The sequence below is a fragment of the Myotis brandtii genome, unplaced genomic scaffold (assembly GCF_000412655.1).
Source record: "Myotis brandtii unplaced genomic scaffold, ASM41265v1 scaffold471, whole genome shotgun sequence".
Classification (NCBI taxonomy): Eukaryota; Metazoa; Chordata; class Mammalia; order Chiroptera; family Vespertilionidae; genus Myotis; species Myotis brandtii.
In genome coordinates this window covers 916,537-941,925 of record NW_005367989.1, presented here as the reverse complement: position 1 = coordinate 941,925, position 25,389 = coordinate 916,537, and the positions used below count along the sequence as shown (strand labels likewise).

Sequence of the window (25,389 nt, the reverse complement as noted above, 5' to 3'; positions counted from 1 at the left end):
AACCAAATCTGGGTGAACTGTGAGGAGCCAATGGCTGCCTAGGAGGCAGGGGTTTTGACGCTGACTGATATAGAAACCAACCAATCAGAACCAAATCTGGGTGAACTGTGAGAAGCCAATGGTTGCCTAGGAGGTGGAGCTTTTGACGCTGACTAGCATAGAAACTGACCAATCAGAACCAAATTGGCTGGCAGGGGAGGGCAGTTGGGGGCCAGATCTGGCCTTCAGGGGAGGGCAATTGGGGCCTAGATCAGGCCAGCAAGGGAGGGCAGTTAGGGGCAATCAGGCAGGCAGGCAGATGCAGTTAAGGGCGATCAGGCAGGCAGGCAGAGAGGTTAGGGGCGATCAGGCAGGCAGGCAGAGAGGTTAAGGGCGATCAGGCAGGCAGGCAGAGAGGTTTGGAGCAATCAGACAGGCAGGCAGGTGAGCGTTTAGGAGCCAGCGGTCCCACATTGCAAGAGAGATGTCCCACAGGGATCAGGCCTAAACCGGCAGTCGGACATCCCCCAAGGGGTCCCCGATTGGAGAAGGTGCAGACTGGGCTGAAGGACCCCCCAACCCCCTGCATGAATTTCGTGCACCGAGTACTAGTCATTAAATAACTACCTCAATAAAGAGTGACTGTATCAGCAAATTGAGTCTTTGCTTATTTTATGACTCAAAAATAAGCCTTAGAAAGTGTAAGAATCTCTTGTCGACTACTCAAATGTAAGATAACTTTGCACAAATCTGAATATTCAGATCAGATAATAAACATAATGGCTTTTGATTTTGTCTTTGTGTTTTAATGGATTACTTAAGAAAGTCAGCAAAAGGTGTTGTTTTTTTAATTTCATTTATTTAACACCCTTATGTGCCTAGAGCCTGAGAAACTTAAATCTAAAATGATAAAAGCTCAACTTTAGTAATTATAAAACATTTTAAAAAGTATTTTAGTAAATTAGATCATATATTCTGATTGACATTATAATTTAAGAACTATTTTTCCTTCTATTTGCATATAAATATGACTGGTCTGTAAAAATACAGTGCTATGTTTTTTTATTACGATGACTTTTGTTCAACATTTGCAATCTTGTTTTAGTCTTGCCATACGTAGCTTTCTCTACTGCAAATGTCCCTCCTAAGTTCATGCACTGTCCTGCTACTGATAGAATCATCAGAAACCCCAAATGGACACTGACACTCTCCTTATAAAGACTCTTCAGTGTCTCCAGTCATGATATGCTCAAATCAAAGCTCTGTGGCTTTGTGCTCTTCTAGCAATTCCATCCACTTCCATTACCTTTCACTCTACCCTCCAGCCATGGCAGTCCACCTGTAGGTCCCTGGCAAGCTGTATCTGCCTGTGAGACCTGGTCATCTAGTCTACCTGGTTTCTTTTTTGCTCTTGTGCTCTGCCTGTTGAAGTCTTTCCATCCTTCAAAACTCATCTAAAGTTCCCTTAATTCTAAAGTGTTTCCTGATATCTCACTCGGGACAGTAACTTATTACTACCTCCTTAGCAATACCTGGCTCTATTTCTGTTCCTCAGATGAACTGCTATCATTTCATGAAAGATATTGATTTATATAATTCTCCCCCTCCAAATTTAAGGACAGATAAAGTCTCTTGTTGCATCTTTGTACCATCATAATCTATGTCCCTGCCTGAACATATTATTCATATATAAATAAATATTGCTAAAGAGACCACTTTCTGGTTGAGGATGTATTGATTTGTAAATAAATGTGTGTACTAAGTTAATTTGATGTTAAAAGTTATGCTCCAGGTTGCTGTCTATAAAGAGGAGAATTTTATAATCCAGTCTTTTGAAAAATGTTGATTGCAGTGCATTACTGGGTAGTAAAATTGATTTAATGGTTTGCATCCATTGTTTTTAAAAAGTGAAATAGAACATAATAGAATAGAAAATAACAGGGTAAGTATGGTTCCAGAAAATATTTTTTCATACACATACACACACATATACATATATACATTCACATGAGGTAAACTTAATTTCTTGGCCAAAAAAATTAGAGGACTCCTGATATATATTTAAATTTGTAATTATTTTATTTCTTTTTTATATGAAGTATATTTATTGCCTACTTGATAAACATGGTTAGGGAACTTCTTAGGTCAAACTATTAGAAGTCATTTAACTATTGGTAATAACCGTACTCTTTTACCAAACCAAAGCAGCATCATGTGCTTTTCAAATATTTAGTTTTTACTTTTTGGGTGAAAAAAATTACTTATAATAGTTATATCAAAACAAAGTTTTCTACTTAAAGACATGCTAGTTAAAAACTAAAAGACTTCATGTTTATGTTTATGATGATATTGATTCATTAGTTCAAAAAATATTTGCTTAGCTACTAAATGTTATAGACACTGAAAACAACAAAATAAAGGAACAAAAAAATTAAATGCCTCAAAGTACCATTGAGGCTGAATATTTTAGCTGAGCCTTCCATAATGTATTGAAAGGTACTGGACAGAGAACCCTTTGGGACCTAAAACTTCACTAACTATTTATGAAAATAAATAGTATTTCCCAAATTCTGGTGAAAATTCTGGTTAAAAATAACAAGTTGTTAGCCCATGTATTGTAACATGGAATCACATACTTTCTTTGATTAATCTTATAATATTTAACAAACTAATGAATACTCAAATTTTTATTATCTTAAAAATATTTTCTAACTTTAATGCTCACAATATATATCATGTATAGAATGTGTATGTTATGAACATCTGGAAGTGGGTTAACTGTCATGCGAGTTTTTACATCTGCTTGCTTTGTAACTTTGCCATAGCTACCTGCGTTGCCCTGTAGGTATAAATCCAAGTCCTTTCATGCATTTTTATTCTGTTGTGCATCTGGTGAAGACAAAGACGCATGACTTATAATTGGAAAAATCATGCTAACAAACGTTAATTGCAACTTCTACCAAAAATAAAGCAGGATTAATGTAGAGTTTAATAACAATCTTTTACACTTAGAGAAGGCTACATTTATTATATGGAGGGCATGCTGCTAATTATTATTTTTTAATATTTCCAAATAAGCTATGCTAATTCCATTCCATAGCATGAGATTATTTTTATGTTATTTCTGGTATATTTCAAAAGATGAAGGTAGTTTGTATTATACTGTTTCTAGTGACCAGTAGGATTCATTTGGGGAGAGAAAAAGAAAAAAGAAAGAAAAGAAAAAAGTGTTTAGAAGAACAATTTAGCTGACATTATATGGAAATCAAATTTCTTGAGAGCAGAACCTAGATAGTTAAATTATTTGTATATGTTTTGCATTTCTTTGTTTTAAAAAAAGAGAAAAGATAAGAAAAATACACAGAATATGTAAGGTAAAAAAATACCCTTTTTTTTAAATTCAAGGGGATGAAGTTCTAGAATGGAATGGTAAACCCCTGCCGGGAGCTACAAATGAAGAAGTTTACAACATTATTTTAGAATCAAAATCAGAACCTCAAGTTGAAATTATTGTTTCAAGGCCTATTGGGTAAGGCTAAAAAAACTTACTTCTTAAGTTTAGTAAATTACATGTATAGTAGGGTTTTAAAAAGAAGTTTATACATTCATACAATACATGCTAACATGGATACTTTTTCTTCAATGATGGGCATACAGTTTAGATTTAAATTTCTTAATTTTTTAAATCTGAATACTGAATTTTCCTCACTACATTTTAGAAGCTTCACAATTTAACAATTGTAATATCAAAAAGTATTGATATGCATTTTCAGACATAAAATATAAAGTACAATATTTTTAATGGTAGATCTGTTTATTTTTAGTAATTCTCATTTAATGAATAATATTTCCTTAAAGAGAGTCACTAACAAACTTATCTTCTTGTGATATTTAAAATAGTAATGATTTCATATGTCTACATGAACTTTTTATTCTACTAAGAATAGAATATTTTTTATATTTTTAAAAAATTAAGCAAGTGTGAAATATTTTAACATTTTAATTGCTCATAATAATTAATACGATATTTTTAAAACTTCAATTTTCAGCATAATTTAATTATCTGCTGGCAGTAAGATAATTTCTATATCTTTGTGTAGAATTTCTCATAGAGTGAGCTTTTCCTGGCAACCCATAAAGTCTAGAACATTCATTTTGCCAGTTGACATTATTTTGGAAGGCATGTTTAATTGTCTTATTATAATTGGTTTAATATATGAATATATTTTTTGAAACAATTTTCTTTTTTTCCTATTCCCTAAAATATTATAAAGTCATTAATTAAAGATATTTTATGTTGAATAAGTGCTAACCTTAAATTTTTGTTGTCCTCATGAATATGTCACTGTAAAACATACAAGGAAATATGATTATTCTAATTCTCAAAAGACTGAAAATGTATGATAATATATTTCAAAGAATAATATTAATATATATATATATATAAAACTCTAAAATAAAGACAAGCTTATGGCCCATTTTAAGTGGTGATTATTAAGAGTGAACACTTACAAAAGTGTTTTACATTTCAATGCAGATTATTTTAAAAAATAGCTCACTATAATTTATGCTAGTTTTACATAACACCTGTTCTAGTGCTTAGGTAAATATGAGGCTGGAAAAGAGGTAAGTAATTGGAAAATGAATCAAAATATTAAAAAAATTTAAAATCAAGCATGTGCACTTTGCCAAATACTTTCAGATATATGGTGGTTTCAAATTAGCTAAAATATTTTTGATTCTTAGCGACTTTAAAAAACAAAGACAATTAAAGTAGACTGGAATAACATTTTCATTATTTTATACTTTCGTATGAAAATAATTTCAAAGGTAATAATCCACATAGCCAAAGCCTAAACTGTCACATATATAAAGAATATGGGATATAAAAATATTTATATAAAAATTAAATCTAGTATTACTTTTCCAGTTGATGGAAATATTATTAGACTCCTGAAAAAATAATTCTAGTTATTTAATAACTATGTTTAATGTAGTTTTATAAGTAATTTAAAACTGAAAGCAAATATTTATTCATAGTTTTGTGGCATAATCATTTCAATAATTATCCCAAGTATAATTTACATGCACATTAGTCAATATGGTCTAGCTACAATGGAAAACAGTATGGAGGTTCCTCAAAAAAATTAAAAATAGAGTTACCATATGACCCAGCAATTCCACTTCTGAGTATTATCCAAAGAAATCCATAATTTGAAAAGATATATGCACCTCTATGTTAACTGCAAAATTATTTACAATAGCCAAGATATGGAAGCAACCCAGGTGTCCTTCAATAGGTGAATAAAGAAGATGTAGTACAGATATACAATGGAATTTTATTCAGCCGTAAAAAAGAATGAAATCTTATCATTTGTGTCAACATGGATGGACCTGCTGAGTGAAATAAGTCAGACAGAGAAAGGCAAATACCATATGATTTCACTTATATGAAAATCTAAAGAACAAAAGAAATGAACAAACAAAATAGAAATGAACTAATAAAGAAAACCAAGTGATGGTCAGGTCACTATGTGGGAGGGAGATTGGGGGGAATGGGTGAAAAAGGTGAAAGGGATTAAGAAAAATAAATTGCATATATATATATATATGTACACACACACACACACACACACACACACACACACACACTCATCACAGGGATGTAACATAGGGAATATAGTCAATAATATATCAGAGTGATCACTTCCTAAGGTATATAAATGTCTAATCTCTATGTTGTATACCTGAAAACAATATAATATTGTATGTCAAGTATAATTGAAGATGAATTTTTAAAAGAGAGATGTAAAATAGTAATTTAAAAAGAAAACAAAAACCCATGGTCTAAGAGGCATCAGTCATCTTCACGTAAATTGACCATTTTTGCCAACCTACCAAGTACAATATGCTTAACCTTTATGCTTAATTGTTATTAAAACTATTCTGCTACATCACTTGTGTGTAGAATTGTGTAAATGTCAATTGGAAATTTATGCCTTGAAAATATTACTGAAGGAGTCAACATTAAATACATTTTGATTCAAAATCACTTAAAAAGTTTTACAACTTTTTCACAGTTCTTCTTTCACAAACACATAAAATCCAAAGCTTACACCTGGTTTCAGAGTTCCATGTTCTAACTTTCACAATAGCCTTTGAGGTTGAGTTTCAAACAAGTTATAATATATAAAAAAATTTTTCTGGAATTTTAAAAATTTACTTTTATTTCTCCAATTAAATTTAGAAGAAAGTTGTGGAGGATAAATAGTTGGTTTCTTGCATCTTAGGTATTGCAATTTAGTCTCCTAATTATCATATAAAATATTTATTTTATAAAAATTCTTTATTATACAAATATACATATAATAACATTTATTTATAAAATACATAATACAGGTTCTAGTGCCAATTGCAAAGTGTATAAATTGTAGGTGGTTATGAGAATTAATTTGCACAAAAAATGTGAAAATGAGAGGCAGGAAAATAATCAAAAGGAGAAAATTGTTTTTGTTTCTATTCCTCCCCCCTACCCTGAAAGTGCAAAGAAAATCAAATTGAAATTAAATAACAAGGTTAGTGGTTAGAAATTCTTAAATAGTATTTTAATGATTCTCTTAATACTAGCTTACTCCAGTCTGCTTTAATATGTCATGTTAATACTTGCATACTGTTAATCTGGTCCTTACATTATACTAAAATATCTTTGGAATACCAGAGGTAAAGTAGTTCTGTATAGCACAATTTCCAAACCAAGCTGGTCCAAGGTTCCTAAGGTCACAGTGGATAATGGATTAAGTTGAGGTTATATGAAATATTTATTCAGAATTATTTGTGAGTGTGACAGGAATGGGTGTTCTCACAAGTCACTTTCTAATCATATCTAAATAACCATCTGTTGAGCTAACTTCAGTAAAAAGATATGAATCTCAATATAGGGTTATATATGTGTATATTAATTATATATTCACATATATAAAGTATTTCGGCTTTTTTGTTGCAAGCTTGTATCATTTTTAATTTTCAATGCAATTCATCCTTTTCATTTTATTAACTTTGCCCATGATATTCACCATATTATTTTAGTATCAAGAGATGTTTGCATCCCTTTCATTCAGTAAACTCTTTCAGATGTGTTTGTAAAGCATATTACTGATTTGTAAAATATGTGCCATTTTAATTTTCTAGAATTGAAATAAACTATTACCTTTGACATTTTTTTTATTTCCAAAACCTGCTGTTTTGGTAGTAAAAATATTGTGGTAATTTTAGCCACAATATTAGTCTTATTGTTGTCATGTTAAAAGTATTTTGCTATTAAATATTAAAAAAATTATTTTTACTGCAGTTTTTATTTTTATGTGGTGTTTGACATTCATGCACATTAGTAATTGCCTTAATAGTGACTCCTGTCCATTTCCACCTATAAAGACCCAAAAGGATTCTTCACAGCACTGAGGTAAAATGTGACTGATTGCCTCAGGCAGGTACTGCAGCTAATGGGATTTTCACCATACACTGTTTCTTTTAGTGACATTCCAAGGATTCCTGAGAGCTCCCACCCTCCCTTGGAATCCAGTGAGTATAAGGAAGATGTCCTTGTTATTATGATACGTGTTGAATGAAATTGAAGAATAAAGATTTATTGTTTTCTTTAGTTATTTGATGTAAAAGACTTGGTATGGTTATATTAAAGTTATCTCCAATGATATCAGAAGTTGGCAACCATAATAATCATTGGAAACCCAAAGGTATTCTAAGATTTTTTTCTTTTTCTAGTGTGTGTGTGTGTGTGTGTGTGTGTGTGTGTGTCTACAAAAATCTTTATTGGCAATACCCTTCTGAATCATAAAAGTCAGGATCCCTCATAGAGCTCAGTTATTACACCTGTGATAGTTCTATTTACTTTACTGTATCAAATGCATACCATCATGTTATGCATACCTGCTAGAGATGAGACCACAAGAAGGGGAAGCAAGTCACTTGTGGTGTATCATAGAGACAGCATTCTCAGACTTTCAAGAGATTCATTTGTAAGAGCTAAACTGAGATAGATGGTAAATCTTATTTTAAAACAGTGATGAATTCCAGGCTTAGATGTACTCATAAATTATATATGCATTCATTTAAATTTGATTAAGGATAGTTCAAAACAGATGATCCTTTAGCCGAGATAATTGACATAACGGGTACCATCTTTCTCATTAAAAGTATGAAGCCTTTTGCCTATATGTGAGATTATGCAAGAGCCTAAACTGTACCCTCCAAAAAATGTAGAAAATCAATACTTACAAATTGAAGCAAATGAATAAAATATTTGATTATATCCATTTTATTACCTGTAAAATAGGCGGTTAATCAAAGAAGATGGCGTAAGTTTCTGCAACTATCTAATTGAAAGTAGGCTCTGCTGTTATTATTGGTATTTAATTCTGGTTTTATACAAATAACATGAATTTAACATTTTATAAAACTACTAGGGGCCCAGTGCACAAATTCGTGCACCTGGAAAAAGAACTGTGGGCTGTGAGGCTGCTGTGGGCACAGGGGCGGGTCTCAGCCCATCCTCTGCACCCCCGCCCAGCCCCTCCCACTGCGGCCCCAGGTCCCCTGTCTGTAGGCAGTCCCGCTCCTGCCACCGCTGCTCCCACACACTGATGGCGCTGGCCCTGCTTGCACCTGCTGACAACTCGGAACAATTAGGGCTGGCGCCTGCAGTGGGTGCAAGTGGGGATGGCGCTGTCAGTGGGTGAGCAAGCAGCAGCTGCTGCCCCAATCGCCCCTCAGGAGCAGCGTGAGGTGGAGAAACCCTCAGGGGCCAGCAGTCAATGCTCTCACCCGCTGATGGCGCTGAGCGATCAGGACCAGTGCCGGGCACCAGCAGTGGGTGTGAGCGTTGGCTCCGGTGCTGGCTGTGGGTGCGAGCGTCGCTGGCGTTGGCAGCGGGTGCGAGCGGCGGCTCCGGCGCCGGCAGTGGGTACAAGCTGGTGCGAGAGGCGGCTGCTTGCCCTGATTGCCCCTCAGGACCGGGGGGAGGTGGAGACCTTGAGGTATGAGCGGGATCAGCAGCCGCTGCTGGCAGCTGCTGCCGGCTGGGGGTGGGAGCCCTGGGTGGGACTGCAGCATGCGGAAGCAAAGAATTTTCAGTAACACCAGAGGCTTCCTGATGACAGCGACTGGCGCCCTGCCTTGGTCTGGTGCCCCTGCTCACCTGCTCCACCATCCTGCCATGGCTGACTCCTGCCGTGTTCTGTGCGCACCCCCTGGTGGTCAGCACATGTCATAGAGAGCGGTTGTTTGGTTCTTCAGTTGTTCTGCCATTCGGTCTATGTTCATATTGGGGTTTTATATAGATTTATCCCCACACATATGGTACAAATATATTACTGAAAATTACTTAGTTTTTTTTTTCTCACTTTAGGTTCAAGTTCTTTTGAATCTCAGAAGATGGAAAGGCCTTCCATTTCTGTTATTTCTCCAACAAGTCCTGGAGCTCTAAAAGATGCCCCGCAAGTCTTACCAGGACAACTTTCTGTATGTATTTTTTATACATGGTGAAGATCATTAATATTTGCTCACTGTTCTGAGTCTATCTTAAAAAATGTATGGCTTTTTTTAAAGCTCATGGTATATTCATAGTCACTTAACACCATAGTCAACATCAATGCATTTTTCATGCATTTTTTAGTTCATTCCTTTGTTTATATATTCATTTGGAAATATTTATTGAGTGCTTTTAATGTGCCAGATGTTCTGAACATTAAGTGATAAATAACCTAAGTAAATATAATATCCATTATAGTTTGTCTGTTATACAAAAGTTTCTGAAGTAAGTAGTTGGTTAGACATAATAAACTCAGCAAATTATGTGTCATTTACTTAAAACCTTATGAGCCTGGAGACTATTTAAAAGTATTATTTTTAACTTCTTAAGACATTTGGTGAAACTCATTATACTGATATCACCCTGAAAAAGCTATGATTTTTCTCACTGTTGCCTTATAAATGACCCAGGAGTAGCTGGATAAAGAACTATGGCTAACTTACGAAAACTCACATCTTTGTAGATTATGGTAGAATATTGGACATTTGTATAAAGAACTAAAATAAAATGTTGCTTTAAATTATTCTATAAATATTAGTTAATCTTTTTCTTTGTTATAAAATATGGATTTCTGTAATCTGTTTTTGCTGCTTTCCTCTTGGTTTTAATTAAAGAAGATAACTGTAAGCTTGCTGTTATTTAAAAACCTTTCTTAGTCTTAACTTGATATATTGAATATCTTTGTTGAGTCTTTTATGTTTATTTTAGTTTCCCTGCCATCCTTTTATTTTCATTGTATGTGTAAATCTCTCATATACTCCACCTGTAGTTTGAGAGGAATAAAAATTCATTTTGGTTTTATGAAAAACACATCTCTGTGATTAACTGGGAACAGAGATAGGAATTCATACAGGTCCGTGTTTGAATCATTAATCTGCCCCTTACTGTAAAAAAACAATCCCATGGTAAATTAGCTTATCTGTTTGTAATGGCTCTTAAATATGTCCCAGTATATACCAATTAAACAATTGCATTTTTATTTAACCATAAAACTAAAACTGACATAAAAATTTTTAAAACAAAATTAAAGTTAACATTCTCTGCTGCCAACACAAATACTGTATTGGCTGCCAAAGTCCTGGTTCTTAGGAGTCTAACAATAGCTCAGTGTGTCATTTTCCTATTTTTCTTTATTCAAACTATCATGAAATCTTAGGAGAAATATCATTATTGGGCCTTCACTTATTCTGAAGTCATCATTTATGTATTACATATCCCTTTGTTCTTTTCCCCTTCTCTCAAGAAAATTAACCTATAATAGTTAAATTATAAAAATTAAATGAGACAAAACAGAAAACAGCAGTAACTGGTGTAAAATAGACCTACAGTAAATGTGTTTCCTGATCTCCCAACTCTCTTGTACATATTGTTCCAAATATGAAATCTCATTTTAATTCATCTACATTTGGTACTATAAAACACATTTAGGCACACTATAATTATTAAGCACTTATAACCACCAGCCATTTTCATTTGTCATTTAAAAACAAGAATAGCCCTGGACAGGTGGCTAGGTTGGTTGGAGCATCTTTCCATACAACCAAAAAGTTGTGGTTTTGATTCCTGGTCAGGGCGCATACCTCGGTCGGGGGTTCCATCCCCAGTCGAGCACGTATGGGAGACAACTGATCAATATTTCTCTCTCACATCCATGTTTCTCTCTCTTCCTTCCTCTCTCTCTAAAATATCAATAAAATTAAGAAAAACGTAACCTCCGGTGAGGATTAAAAAAACCCCACAAGGATAATAATTTTAAAGTCCGCTACTTCCCTTTATTTTTTATAAAATGTTTATCATTAGTTTATTTTCATAGCATGATATGATATAAGAGAATATAACACTGCAGGTCTACCAGTTGTAAGTCATGTTTAAAATGCATGAAGAGAAAAGTCAAGTTCTAAGTGGTTATGCCTTCAAATTGGTATTCTTTTTCAAAAATAATATATACAATTCAATTAAAAATGTTTCTTAAAAATAATTTTAGTATTCTTTTGTAAAATTATAGCTCATTATTTTTACAAATAATTTCTTCCTTCATTGCTCTTAGGTGAAACTGTGGTATGATAAAGTGGGACACCAGCTGATTGTAAATGTTCTGCAAGCAACAGATCTACCTTCCAGGGTAGATGGGCGGCCCAGGAATCCCTATGTAAAAATGTATTTTCTTCCAGATAGAAGGTAGTGAATAATTTTAGAAAAAAATATGCAAAAATCTTTACTAACAGAAAAGGTAGAATTTCCTTTCTTGGATATAGTTTTACTTATTTTGTAAAGCTTTATTGAGATAAAGTTGTTATGCTAAAAATCGCACATATTTAATGTGTACATTTGATGAGTGTGGACATTTGCATACACCTGTGATATAGTTTTAAAATTTAATAGATATTTATCTGAGGGAATGAAGTACATTATCTCTTAAAAGCAAAGCCCTCAAACCTTGTATTTTTTAAAAAAAATAATCTTCCAAGTTTTAAGTTTTCTATTACCTTAATTATATACATATTAGTCTTTGATAGCTACACATCATTTAAAATATACTTCTGTATGTGTTTACCTATAATCATAACTACTGCTTACATTGTAGTTAAAACGAGAATAGCATTAATCTCTACAGTATTTTTAGATTTTTTTATATTAAAAGAAATGAATTAAACCCCAATAGCAATATCACATGTAACTACAGTAGGTGGCAGCATATACTTGTTTTTGCTCTTTCATTTACAAAACATACTTATTTTTCAGTGATAAAAGTAAGAGGAGGACCAAAACCGTAAAGAAAGTACTAGAACCAAAATGGAATCAAACTTTTGTCTATTCACATGTACATCGTAGAGATTTTAGAGAACGAATGTTAGAAATAACTGTGTGGGATCAACCAAGAGTGCAAGAAGAAGAGAGCGAATTTCTCGGAGAGGTGATGTATACTGTAAAGATTCAAGTCAAATGCTTATTCAAGTTTTTGTGATATGCATTGCTTATGATTGCCTCTTAGATTATGTCTGGTAAATGTGCTTGCTTAATTTGAGAATGCCCTTGCAGATCCTCATAGAATTGGAGACAGCACTTTTAGACGATGAACCACATTGGTATAAACTGCAGACACATGATGAATCTTCACTACCTCTGCCTCAGCCATCACCTTTCATGCCAAGGCGACACATTCATGGAGAAAGCTCCAGCAAAAAACTACAAAGTAGGTTAAAGTTCTTTTTAGTTACCAGAATTAATTATGTTGTAATGAGATTAAATTTCAAGATATTTTCTCAAATGCCTGTTAGAAATCAGAGTATTGGAAAAGTATTCATTTATGTAAAGTGACCTGGCAAAACTATTTTCTACATTTTCCCACTGAATATGATATATACATAACATAGTAATTCCAGAGCTGAAAGCTGAACACTCTGAATTGTAATTCTTTGCCCAGTACTGATTCACTTGTTGATTGGTTAGGTGATAGAGGGATTTTTGTTATTATTAATGGATTGCTATATATTAGTGGCAACCTCTTAATAAGTTTAAAGTTCCTAGGTATTTTTAGTATTACTATTCCTAAAAAATTAAAATAAACATATAAACTTTGTTGTTGTGCAACCAGTGATTGGGAAAAACTATTTTTTCTGGGCATCTCCATTAAATTTGAATTATGACTAAATCTCTCATTCAATAATTGAAACATAGATGCTTCTCTTTGGTAATGTAGAACCAAATTGTTTGCCTCATATAATTAAATATTTCATGCTAGTGCTTCTGTGATCAAGCGTTTCCTCAATATTAATATTTAATGCAGTGTAATGGCTAGTTCTGAAGGCTAACCATGCATATTTTATAACGGGCCCTGATGTCCTTGCAATAATATGAGCTCAGTGGAGCTCCATCCATGACAGGTCTCTTTGAACCTTTCCACTCAGCCTCATCCTCCTCGAACTGCAGAGGAGGACACCTCACTGGATAGAAAACAGTGTATGCACTTTGCAGTAGGCTTTTAGCATAATGCCTGAACTAAAGAATAAATTGAAAAGTCAAAATCTTATTCTATGAAGTCCCCTCCCTTCAATGATTTTATGGAGGAAATACCTAGAAAATGTTATCCTTGGAGAACAAACGTTACTTTAAAAATCTGCTAATCGTTTACTTCCAAAAGTATTTAGTAGTAATATAATTAGCTGGAATTTTAAAGGACTGTGACCATGTCATTTACATTTCATAAACCAACAAGACACAGAGGTATCTGTTTGCCTTACTGTTGTGCAGGATCTCAGCGAATCAGTGATAGTGACATCTCAGATTATGAGGTGGATGATGGTATTGGAGTAGTGCCTCCAGGTGCGTGGGTGACGAGCATGACCCTGTTTCACTGTGTGACTGTGCTTGTTTTCACTGTCAATCTCCAGATGTCTTTGGGATACTGAACTGGAGATATAGCACAGATAAATCAGTGTTATATTATTCCATGGTGACTTGTGTTCCAAATTACTACGAACATTTAAAATTGACTAGCCACTCTTCATTAAGGTCCCCACTTTTTTTTAACTTAGGTTCTTTCTTGCAAGCATGGCTAGCTAGGCTTAAATCATTATTTCACAATGCTGTGAGCATAACTGAAAAAAATTTCATTGTGAAAGGATATGGTTAATTTTCTTTTTAAAAATCCATTTTCTTATGTTTTATCTTGTATATCTATGATTTCCCTTCTTCAGTTTTGAAAATAATGTAGCCGTCCATGGAATATATTGAGAAAGGTGCATGGCAGAATTTAAAGCTGCATGTGGCATGGCTTAACTTCTAATGCTTTTGTGATGTGTTTACCTCTAATTATAACTAGAATGTGAATTTATGTTTTAAAATAAGGAAATGCTTTAGAAAGATTCCTTTTAAGTCAATTTTTTGTTGTATAAGTCAGAAAAAATTTTTATGGCATTGTGGAATTCAAATCTGTTTTTCATCTGACTATTGTCAGAAAGGGAGTAAAATCAAGTAATAAAGGATTATTTTCTTAGCACTAGTCCTGTACTATTTCCTTGATTCACTAATAAAAAGTAAGAAAATATAAAAATAAGAAGATATTAAAGAAACAATCTTGGGACATATAAATAAGAATTATTAAAGGCTTTTCTTTTGGACAATGTTGACATATAACCCCTTAATTTATGTAATTTCTCAAATACAGATGCACTTAATTTGAGGTTGATGGTTTTGGCAAAGTTAACAGACAGATTCCACACTAGTGACTAAATTCACAATTTGGAAAGATACATACAACTTCATTAAAACTAAGAGAAAATTATAGAGTTCTCTAAAATTACGTCTCAGTTGCTTTCATAATTCAGAGAAAATACAGTATTTAATCACTGTATTAAAGAAAAATATCTCTAAAAACCATAAAGCTGGTGGTGTACACATCTACATGCCTAGTTATCACTCTTGATTATCAGACCATCAATGAGAATTTAAAATAATCTTGGATAAAAGTTGGCAACATTTAATATTTTATGCACCGGTGGGGTCCCTTGGCCTGGCCTGCGGAGATTGGGCCGAAACCAGCAGTCTGACATCCCCTGAGGGGTCCCAGATTGTGAGAGGGTGCAGGCCAGGCCAAGGGACCCCACTGGTGCACAAATCTGTGCACCGGGACTCTAGTGTAAATATAATTTACTTCTGTGGATGATTCTCACATTTATTCGGCTAAAAATTTTGTATATTTTATGCTGAGGCAGGATAGTGAATGACTTAATAAATGGCCAATTTAATAAATGTTAAAGGGGGAGTTCCTTCTTCTTTCCCTGAAAGATTCCATGGACAACAGCCAAAATGGGCGTTAGGGGACCCACTAAAGTGCTTGGGTACCACCAAAGGACACTGAATTCTAAATATACTTATATTCCATAATGAAACATGCCATGTCATGATGTTCTGTAACTTCTAAATTATCATTTCAAATATTCATTTTTATTTAACATTTAAAATTCAATGAGGGAAACTCTTCATGGAATATAACTAATAAATTACATTAACAATAATTAATATTTTATGGTCCAGAGGTCTCTTTACAAATTAATAAAGGAGTAATGAAATTTATTTATATTTGCAGGTATACTCTTTATTGCTCCAAAATAAGTATGTGGTACCTCCTAAAGACTATGTGTGGCAAATAGAATATAGCCACCCACTAAGTGCTATACTAGTACATACATGTTAAAGAAGAAAATGAGCATATGTAAAATAAGGGCTAGAAGCTAAAATACAATCAAATGATAAGTTAATGAAAAGTGTGTTGACACATTCTCATATAGAGGTTGATTACAAACGCATTTCCTAGCATCCAACATAAGGAGAAATCTATTTAGATATAGATACCAATTCTACATGTTTTTTCCCCATCTATTTTTAAAAATGCACTCACAAAATCTATCACAGCCACCCCTTAAACTTTCTACTGCCTTGGCTTTTCTTAGAACCAGAGTTCAGTGCTTTTGTTTGGTGCTTTGATACCTTTCTCCACTGAGGGAATCTACGGCTCTAAAAGAAGTTGAGGCCTACAGAACTACATCTTATTGACTGTATAGTTATCATAATGTTATTTTTATTTAAAATAAGTAATTTTAGCAGTGTAAGGAAAGTACAAATAACCATATACATAGTGCCCTAATCTGAGGCAAGATATTCTGCAACCTCAACTTTTCAGAGCATTAGGCAAATTCAGAAAATTGAGAAAACCTCTAACTTCTAATTTTCAGCCAACTGAAACATTGAACTATGCATAAAATAGCAATTCTCTTCCACCTTTTCCTGAAGGTAGAGTACATGTTGTCAATCACAAATTAAACATAATAAGAAAATCAAATTGTTTTGTAAAAAGCAGATAAGAACTACGTATGCATATTAGAATAGGATAAAAAAGACATTAATTTCTATATAAAGACAAAGAACCCAAGACAAAAATTAATTGTACCCTTTTAACAATAGCAAGACATCCAAATTCTCTGAGTTATTCATAATAATTATACCAAATTGGGAAGTTCTACTTATATGCCTTGAATATTTATTGAACTTTTGAAATGGTGCTCTCAATTCAATATTGAGCCTCCATAATTGTTGTGTAATTGATACCAAATGTTATTAAAAGATACCAAAAGTTAATTTAAAATGTTTAACCAATTTAGACTTTGAATTAAATAACTTTGAAAACAGCCATCATTTTTTATAATATGCTGCAAAATAATTTTATTAACTGAAAATTGGTCTCTTTTCTAATTACAGTTTATATATCTGAACAATAATAAAGAAACTTTTATGCTTGAAACTCAAAATAATAGCCTAATTGCTGTTATTTTTATTATAAAATGAAAATATATGAAATTATAACGTTTATAGTTATATTATTCGGTTGTTATACTGATATGTTTAGAGTGACAAAAATGGTTGAGCTTCTTTGGTCTCAATATTGACAAATTACACTTTATAAAATGTTAAAGACCTAACTTCTCAGTTAAGCTCAGTAAAAATATATAATCACAAAAACATAAACTGTTAAAGAATTTTAGTCTTTCTTTAATAATGATGTTCCATGGCATATGGGAGTTATTAATAACTAAGTGAACAACAGTTTAGGCTGCCCAATTAAATGTAGTGTTTTCATGGTTCATGGACATTTTATGTAGTTGTAAATATAATTATTTTTCTTTGGCCAGAGAATTTAACATTTCACTTTTAATAAGAAGAAACAGTGACCCTGTTAAAAAATGTAACTAAACTGCTACTATAGATTTGAGATGCTTTTTATCTTAAAATTAGAGATAATATAAACAGAGAATGACTTTTAGAATTTATTTTTAATTGAAATTATATTAACTGTATTAATTATGTTACTACTAACACATTTGTGGGATAATTTCAAAAGTCTGGGGTAGATTTGATGATTGCTTCTTTTGGAGAGTTAATTCTCTCTGTGTTATTGTCATAGTCATCTCCACCAATACATTGTTTTCATTTGAAATTTGCAATATTATCTGTGGTTTGCAAAATTCATAATCAGTATTTGTAAAAGTGAAGATCTGCTACTCTTCTTTGTTAATTAAAATTGGAATGAAATTATTTCCATTTACTTATTAGTGAAGTCATCTGAAACTCAATTAAAATAATTTGGAAGAAAAATTTAAATATTTAAAGAGACACCAAATTTCTAAGCATTGACTTGTATATTAACTCTAGTTTACTGTTAAGTTCTTGATTTGTGTTGCAATAACATTACTAACTCATTCATTCTTTACGTTAAAATAGTATACCAACTCATTATAATGTCTGAGGCATCAACTGTTATATTTATTTATATTCAGTAGCTTCATGGTACTTTTGAGCCAAACTGTAACCTGTTCTTATGCATGTATCTGTTACACTCTTTGTACATACACTTAATAGTTTTGAAGATATGGGTAATAGTACTGATTGCATGTCATTTATTTTAACGTCATTTATTTTAATATGTCAGTGGCTCTCTTAGATATAATTTGCTATCTCCACATTAACATTTACATTATAAAATACTGACTCATTTTTTGTGTGTACTCTTGCCAGTAGGTTATAGGTCTAGTGCTAGAGAAAGTAAATCTACAACATTAACTGTGCCAGAACAGCAAAGAACAACTCATCACCGCTCACGCTCAGTATCTCCTCATCGCGGCGATGATCAGGGAAGGCCGCGTTCACGTTTACCAAATGTGCCATTACAGAGGTAGGCTTGGAGACGGGCTCCGTGTTCCTGACAGTACGTTTTTAATATGACACTATAAACTACCACAGGCTTCTGTCTGAAATGAAATCATGGTTTGGGCAATCAAGTTATTTTTTTTTTCAGAGTCAATTGTAGGCAAAATGCCTTTTTAGTCATGGCCCAAAGTTCTATTCTTTCATCTCAACATTCTGTTCTGTGCAACATTCTGCTCATTAATCTCAAGAAATTTCTCAAGGAGTGGAAGAAGTTTATGTCCTCAGCACTGTTTTTGAATAATTATCTTGTATTCTGCTTGCCAGTTGTCTCTTCTGTTATGAGAAATCATGTGGTAATGAATGAGACCTGTGGAGAAAAGTGGCAAAGATAATGAGATTAAGAGGAGGAATATATTTTTTTAGAAATTTAGGATTGTCTTTTTGAAGTACATTAAATACTTGGGAAAGTGTATAAGTTATAAGTAATATATTGCTTTATTTCCTCTGACCCTGACTGAAATTTTAATCAAGTAAGCAGATAAAATTATGGGCCTTTTTGATAGAATTGCAAAAGAAGGTTGGAAAAACAGAGCATTCATAGAGAAGTGTCTTTATAAGTCACTGATGAAATAGTTATTTGGTTATGATCCCAGTGCTTTTCTAGCTATGTCAGTTGTTTGCCAATTATTGTCAATTCTTCCCTGTTAGTCTGCCTGCCTGATTTGGGAAGATGATCCACTTTGATGCATATGGATTTTTTGTAATCATTTTAGGAGTTTAGATGAAATTCATCCAACAAGAAGGTCACGTTCTCCAACCAGACACCATGATGCCTCTAGAAGTCCAGTTGATCACAGATCCAGAGATGTGGATAGTCAGTATTTATCTGAACAAGACAGGTATTTGTTTAAATTATGATCTCAACATTATACTTTTTTTGCTCTGTTTTAATGTATGGTTGATATCTTGGCATAGTACATTAGAGAGTAAAAGTAATTCATCACTCAAAATTGAATTTTTCTCACTTGGCTAATATTAGATTGTCATAATATAGGCAATTTAAAAAAAATAAAGATGCTATGTTTAGCTATTTTCTAATGTACAATTTATTGTTGATTTAGCCTAGATCATAGAAGTGAGCCCACAAAAGCAATCTTCAAATATTTTATATTTTGTTGATTGTAGCCTTTGGGTTGCTTTTATGTAATTATAAAATTATGTATTTTATATTATTAAAATTTTTAGATGCGGTCATCTGAAGGATAGATAACATTGCAGAGTTTCTGTGAGGACATCAATAATAATATTTTTATATACCTACTTTTTATAAAATATATTTCCGTAAAATGTCTATAAAGTAGAAAATATTGAGGTGGATTCTTAAAAATATATCCTGGACATAATTACTAAAAATCTGCATTGTGACTCTACATACCCACAGACTTACTTTCCAAACTGACCATACCTGTAATAATATGCCTGACCACAAGCTCAGGATATGATTTAAGGTTTTATAATACCCACATTATTGAATATTCTCTTCTGTCTTTTTGAAATGGAGAAACTTTCAGGGAGGAGTAGGGGGAATGATAGCAATGCTAAATGGTTGATTTTTTTGCCATGTAATCAAGGATACAGAATTCAGGTAGAGCTTCTTACCTCCCTAATTGTCATCCTACTGTGGGAAGAGGTGCATGACCTTCAGAGGGAGAAGTTATATTTGCTACTGGGACAGGAGCTGCTCTGAGGAATAGGATTCCACACTGCTCAGCTTGAGTTGGGTTGAGTTGAATGAGGGCCTCTTTGTCTACAATCACTGAGACCACCATGAATTTAGGTGAGGAGGGAGAAAAAGGACTTCCTGCCCAGGGCATTCAATAGAGTTGAATTAACTTGAATGTATAAAAATATCAAGTTTAAAGTGTAATAGTCCTATTTTAATATACTCTTGGTTTGCTAAGGCGAAACATAATATGTAATACTGTATTTTCAGTGGCTATAAAAGCCAACAAAACTATCATGATTTAAGTTGCTTAAAAGAAATAAAAAAAATTAGGGTTCCCATTATTATGAGAAAGGCCAAGTTTATAGGCCTTTCAAAAGTTATTAAAATAATCCAAATGTCTAGAATTGGACATAGATTTCTGTGTCTTATTTGAGGAAGGCTTGGTTTTGTTTTGTTTTTATATTCTGTAAGATCACTTTGAAATACAATTGCAAATCAGCAACAGCTAGGACTTTGACCATAATGTTTGTACTTTATTGTTTAAATTTTTAAAAATACTGTCATGTTTTGTTTAACTTCTCAAGCAAGTATGCTAGTGCAGACAATCTGGTTTCTTCCCTTTTCATGTTTTCATCGGCATACCATTGGCATATCCCATGTCATTTAATGCCTCATAATTTATCTGTTTCACTCACCACCCATCCTGTCTGTGCAGTGAGCTTCTTATGCTGCCCAGAGCAAAACGAGGACGAAGTGCAGAATGCCTACATACTACCAGGTAAATACAGGGATTTGGTAATGCTAACTGTGTGTGATGACTCTCTTTCCATTCTACTATTCTTCCGTCTTTTCCCTAGTGGTACATAACATTATTTTCCCAAGTATTCAAAATTTGTTTCGTTTTATATGGAGGTTGTGGAAAAGCTTCCAAATATATTTTAATTCTGATTCAGGCAGTCGACTTTTCTATTTGTAGACTCAAAAATACAGAGACTGGTGAGCCTCTGCAGAACTGTTTACACATTCCTTAAACGGAGGAACCAATTTCTGCAATTAAAATCCTAAGTGCTCGCTGTGCGCAGCCCCACCCCAACACACACACCTGTCTAGTCACAAGAGGTCTGATCTACTGTGCATGGCACTGTTACTGTTTTCATGATTATAAGTTTGCTTTTTCTTTTAGCCTTTTTAAATTTCCTTTTAAACAATCTACTATTGTTTATATTTTGTTTGCCATTCATAAAACCTTTACCAGTTTATTTTTATTTTATTTTTTGTGTAATTTTTCTATTTTTGTGATTTATGTGCACTTTGAGAAAAATTGATTGTGTTGATTGTTTACAGTTTTTAATTGCTGAGCTTCAACTTCCTTCATAATAAAGAGAGGATGTCTGACTTGCTAAACAAGGAAAATAACCTTTATTTAGTATCAAGCACAGTGTTAAGTATTAAATGTACTTTATCTCAATTCCCTGACAGTAACTATGTGATATTATTATTCTCATTTACAGATAAGGAAAGATGATAAGAAAGTTTAATTTGATAAGGAACAGAGCAAGAATTCAAAAACAGGTCTATTCAACATTTTCCACTAAACTCGTTTTTCCAAAAATATGTTCTGAGAAATTAGTCCTGTGTGATGTTCCACTAATAAAAGTGTTTTACTCAGACAGATTTTGGAAACATTGCAAATTAAAGCCCCTCCCTGGAGATTTAATATGCACAGCACACAAAGTCATGTACTAAAGAAATTTCTCATTGTTTAAGCCATTTTTCCTCACATCACTTAACCATCAAACTCTTTTTCATAAAATAAATCCTCAGAAAGTAATGCTGAGCAGAAAATACTGTGGCTGCCTGACTGTACTAGATACTTTATACCTGTGATCTCATTTAATACTCACAGCGTCCCGTAGAAAAAGGCTTAACCACTTGACCTGAATTACCCAGGTTAACAGCCAATAAGTGGCAAAGCCATGGCGGTAACTTAAACCTTCAAACTGTAAATTGTATGCTGTTTTCCATTCATTGTCCCATCCTATGCTGATCCCTGTTCCTGAAAAAATGACTTTTGAATCAATTGATTAGAAGTTATATAGCATCCTGTTACTAAGGATAGCTTCCTAAGGTTAGGAGTTGAAGACTATTGTCTGTAAAGAGACAGAATTGTTAGTTCCAGTAAAATTTGTCTTCAGTTTGTGCTCAAACATTGTACTCGAATACATTTTTAAACTGAAACTTTAAGAGTTTTCCTTGGATTCAACCAGTAGTATACACATGGCTAAACCAGTGGGGTGTTTGATGTTATGATGTGTTCAGCAAATGTTATTCCCTTCTCTATTATCATACTTTAATGTAAGCCAAAATGGACTTTCACAGTGAGCAATTTATTAAATTACCAAAAAATTAATTGATTAACAACCTAGTTTGCTCTTGGTGGTATAGATAGTTCAGAAGCCCTCATTGATTTTAAAGGAATTCAGATAAAGTTTGGCCTTGTTTTGGTCATTTTTTGCTGCATGAGATTTCATATTCTGATTTGCATCTAATGCCCATCTCACCCAGTTTCCGATTATAGATTATACCTATGGTCAGTTTTAGATCTAGAAGCTTATAATGAAATAACTTGCATCACTAGAGTAGCTTCTTGATCTTTTGCCATTTCCTTTCGTAACCTAATTGAGTACCATGATCAACCTCGTCCCTGAAACGTTGGTCAGTTATTGACTTATTAGAATATTAACTCTTAGTCATATTTTAATTCCTAGATCACATAAATTATTTGGCTAGTACTTTGAGCTACGAGTTGTTGACTTCCATGGAAGCAGATATAATATTAAATCAATAATTACATAGTAAGTGTAAATATTGGTAATTCATATAGAGTAGTTAGCAGATTTTTTCAAATTGAAGGAATTAAATTATAATTTTGAGTTATCTTAATTATGAAGACAGATGTCTATGATTCCATATTTTAATTATTCTATTCCTACCTTCAAATAAGTATTTTGCTTATTTTGAGAAAAAAATCAACAGCAAAATATCCATCAATGTTTGTAGCTTTATAGGCCACCTACATTCTTCATATCCTAGTAAAATTTGCTTCATATATATCTTTCTGTTTCCTGCGTGTTTGTGTGGCCACGTTCCAGACATCTTGTTAGGCATTATAAAACCTTACCACCCAAGATGCCTTTATTACAGAATGGTTCTCACTGGGATAGTTACAGTAAGAGCCATAACAGTGAGTCCCAGTTACAAACGAATCCTTTGCCTATTAAAGACAGCAAATTTACATTCTAATAAAGCATTAACATTTTCCTTGAAATTAATTATACACAGAGAAACATTCAATTAATGGTATCAAAAATAGTTTTAATTATAAAACATGAATTCTAGATTCCTCTAAATGAAGTCCTACTCAAATGTCAGAATTCTAGTTGTCTTCTTTGTCATTTATTTCTTGTTTTACCTGTTGATTTTAGTTATAACAATTAATTTCATATTATTTTATTTTTGGATGATTTTAATTTGTGAAGCTCAGTTCTGCCTGCACATACTCAAACCAAATCAGTGATTAGACAGGACTTCCCCGTCATCGTTTCTGTTTTAACGCAAAAGTATTGAGATTTATTGATGAAATATTGGTTAGGTAAGAACATGTGGAAGACTTACCTTCCACTTCCCTTGTCTAGTGTTGTGAACCAAAATAGCTGAGTTGTAAAATTTTTCTCCTCTGATGTCCTTCATTTTGTTTTGGTGTGGCATCTGTTTTTGGTAATGAAGTTTTAGGCATTTTGTTGTAGTGCTTTTTGTATCCAGTTTTTTGTGTGTTTGTGTTTGTTTTTTTTCATAAGCAGGTGTGATTTGGTTTCATTTTTCAGTCTGAGACCCTTTTTAAAAAAATTATGCAAAGCAATTCAAGCATAATCTTTGTTTAGTTTCATTTTCTAAACAAAATTTTGCACCATCATCCTGTCAGCTCTTTCACACCCTTGTGAACTGAATCATGGTGATTCTACATTTTATGTAAAGGGGACATTATTTTATGCTTTACTCTCTAACATGGTCTTCCTTTCTTTGTTTTCTTTGTCTTTCTCTTCTACCATTGGATGCAATGCACTGGCACTAGTGAACTGCAGCCCTCCCTTGACAGGGCTAGGAGTGCTAGTACCAACTGCTTGAGACCAGATACTAGTTTGCATTCACCAGAACGAGAAAGGTATAAAATGAAGACTTTCTTAATTTTCTATCATTTGTACTAGTGATTTTTTTTTCTAATCACTTTGTTTTGTTTCATGTGAGTCTTGCAGATGTATACATTCATGTTCACTTTGCTAATTGTCTACATGTTTCCCTCCCTTACTGTACACGTCTGTGGAGAGATATGTGTATTTGGATAAACACAAGGGCCCATATACACATATTTCCATGAATGTTGTTGCAAATGGTGTGGCGTAATTCGGAGCTGCTTCTGGCTGCCGCTTTCCCCTTCTGTTGCTGTTTAGTTGTTTTATTTACGTACGACTCAGGGCGCCTTCCGTATGCTGATGTGATAAGGTCCAGTGAGTCATCTGAAGGGGAGGATCATTTTTCTATTAGTCCAACTGATAAATAGTATTTATAGGTTCAACAACAATCTTCTGTAACCTAAACATAAGAAACCTATTTAGATAGAATCCTTCCCCTGTGCATCTGTGTTAACTTTTTAGCCAATCTGCTCTTTGATATAGAACAAGTTTTGCATTAAGTTATATTTTAATAACAAAAAATGGTATGTTGACCATAGATTCCCTGATTTCTTAAAAAATAAATACATAAAAAATATATGTATGCATATGTAAGCACACAATTTTGCTTAAAACTTTTAATTGATTAGTAAATGATTCTAATTTTAAGTTAGATGTATTCAGTGATTGTTACACTGCATCCTAATTGTGAGCAGCTAATATTTCCATTATGATGGAACTTTCTGTTCCAGTAAACTTGGTTATAATCGATAGTCTTGGTTATACTTGTTACCTGTTTTCAGTTAGAAGTTACCCAGTGGAAATTTGCATACTAAGTCTACAAATCTTGCAGAAAAATATTTAGTCATGCTAATGTAACACCCTTCTTCTTCAGAGACTGCTTAAAGCTTTTCTTTAGCAATATAACTGGTCTTATTCTATTCACGTATTTATCATATGTTTATTTATACAATGGAATGATAGGTACAAGTTACATACTCATTTTTTAGTATCCTCGTAAGATTCCACTAAAAATCCGTTTATTTTGTATTCTTTATATTTGTAAAATTTGTAATATGAAAAATAAAATTAACTATATTTTGTATTTTTTTACATTTGTAGTAGAATTTTAGTTGAAATAACTATAT

The 25,389-nt window shown here is 33.0% G+C and overlaps 1 protein-coding gene across 29 annotated transcripts in view; it reads left to right on the top strand.

Moving 5' to 3' along the window:
• Positions 1-25,389, top strand: part of RIMS1 (regulating synaptic membrane exocytosis 1) — a 165,082-nt gene that overhangs the window by 24,082 nt on the left and 115,611 nt on the right. For 19 of the 29 annotated variants that reach the window (XM_014547396.1, XM_014547389.1, XM_014547388.1 and 16 more), the window contains 11 exons: positions 3,385-3,508; positions 7,511-7,557; positions 9,401-9,513; positions 11,631-11,761; positions 12,326-12,497; positions 12,623-12,776; positions 13,835-13,906; positions 18,155-18,311; positions 19,060-19,185; positions 20,728-20,790; positions 24,145-24,234. In XM_014547396.1, coding sequence (XP_014402882.1) covers positions 3,385-3,508; positions 7,511-7,557; positions 9,401-9,513; positions 11,631-11,761; positions 12,326-12,497; positions 12,623-12,776; positions 13,835-13,906; positions 18,155-18,311; positions 19,060-19,185; positions 20,728-20,790; positions 24,145-24,234 — 1,249 coding nt within the window. The remainder of the gene's footprint in view (positions 1-3,384; positions 3,509-7,510; positions 7,558-9,400; positions 9,514-11,630; positions 11,762-12,325; positions 12,498-12,622; positions 12,777-13,834; positions 13,907-18,154; positions 18,312-19,059; positions 19,186-20,727; positions 20,791-24,144; positions 24,235-25,389) is intronic. The other 10 variants (XM_014547392.1, XM_014547391.1, XM_014547390.1 and 7 more) reach the window with 5 other exon arrangements.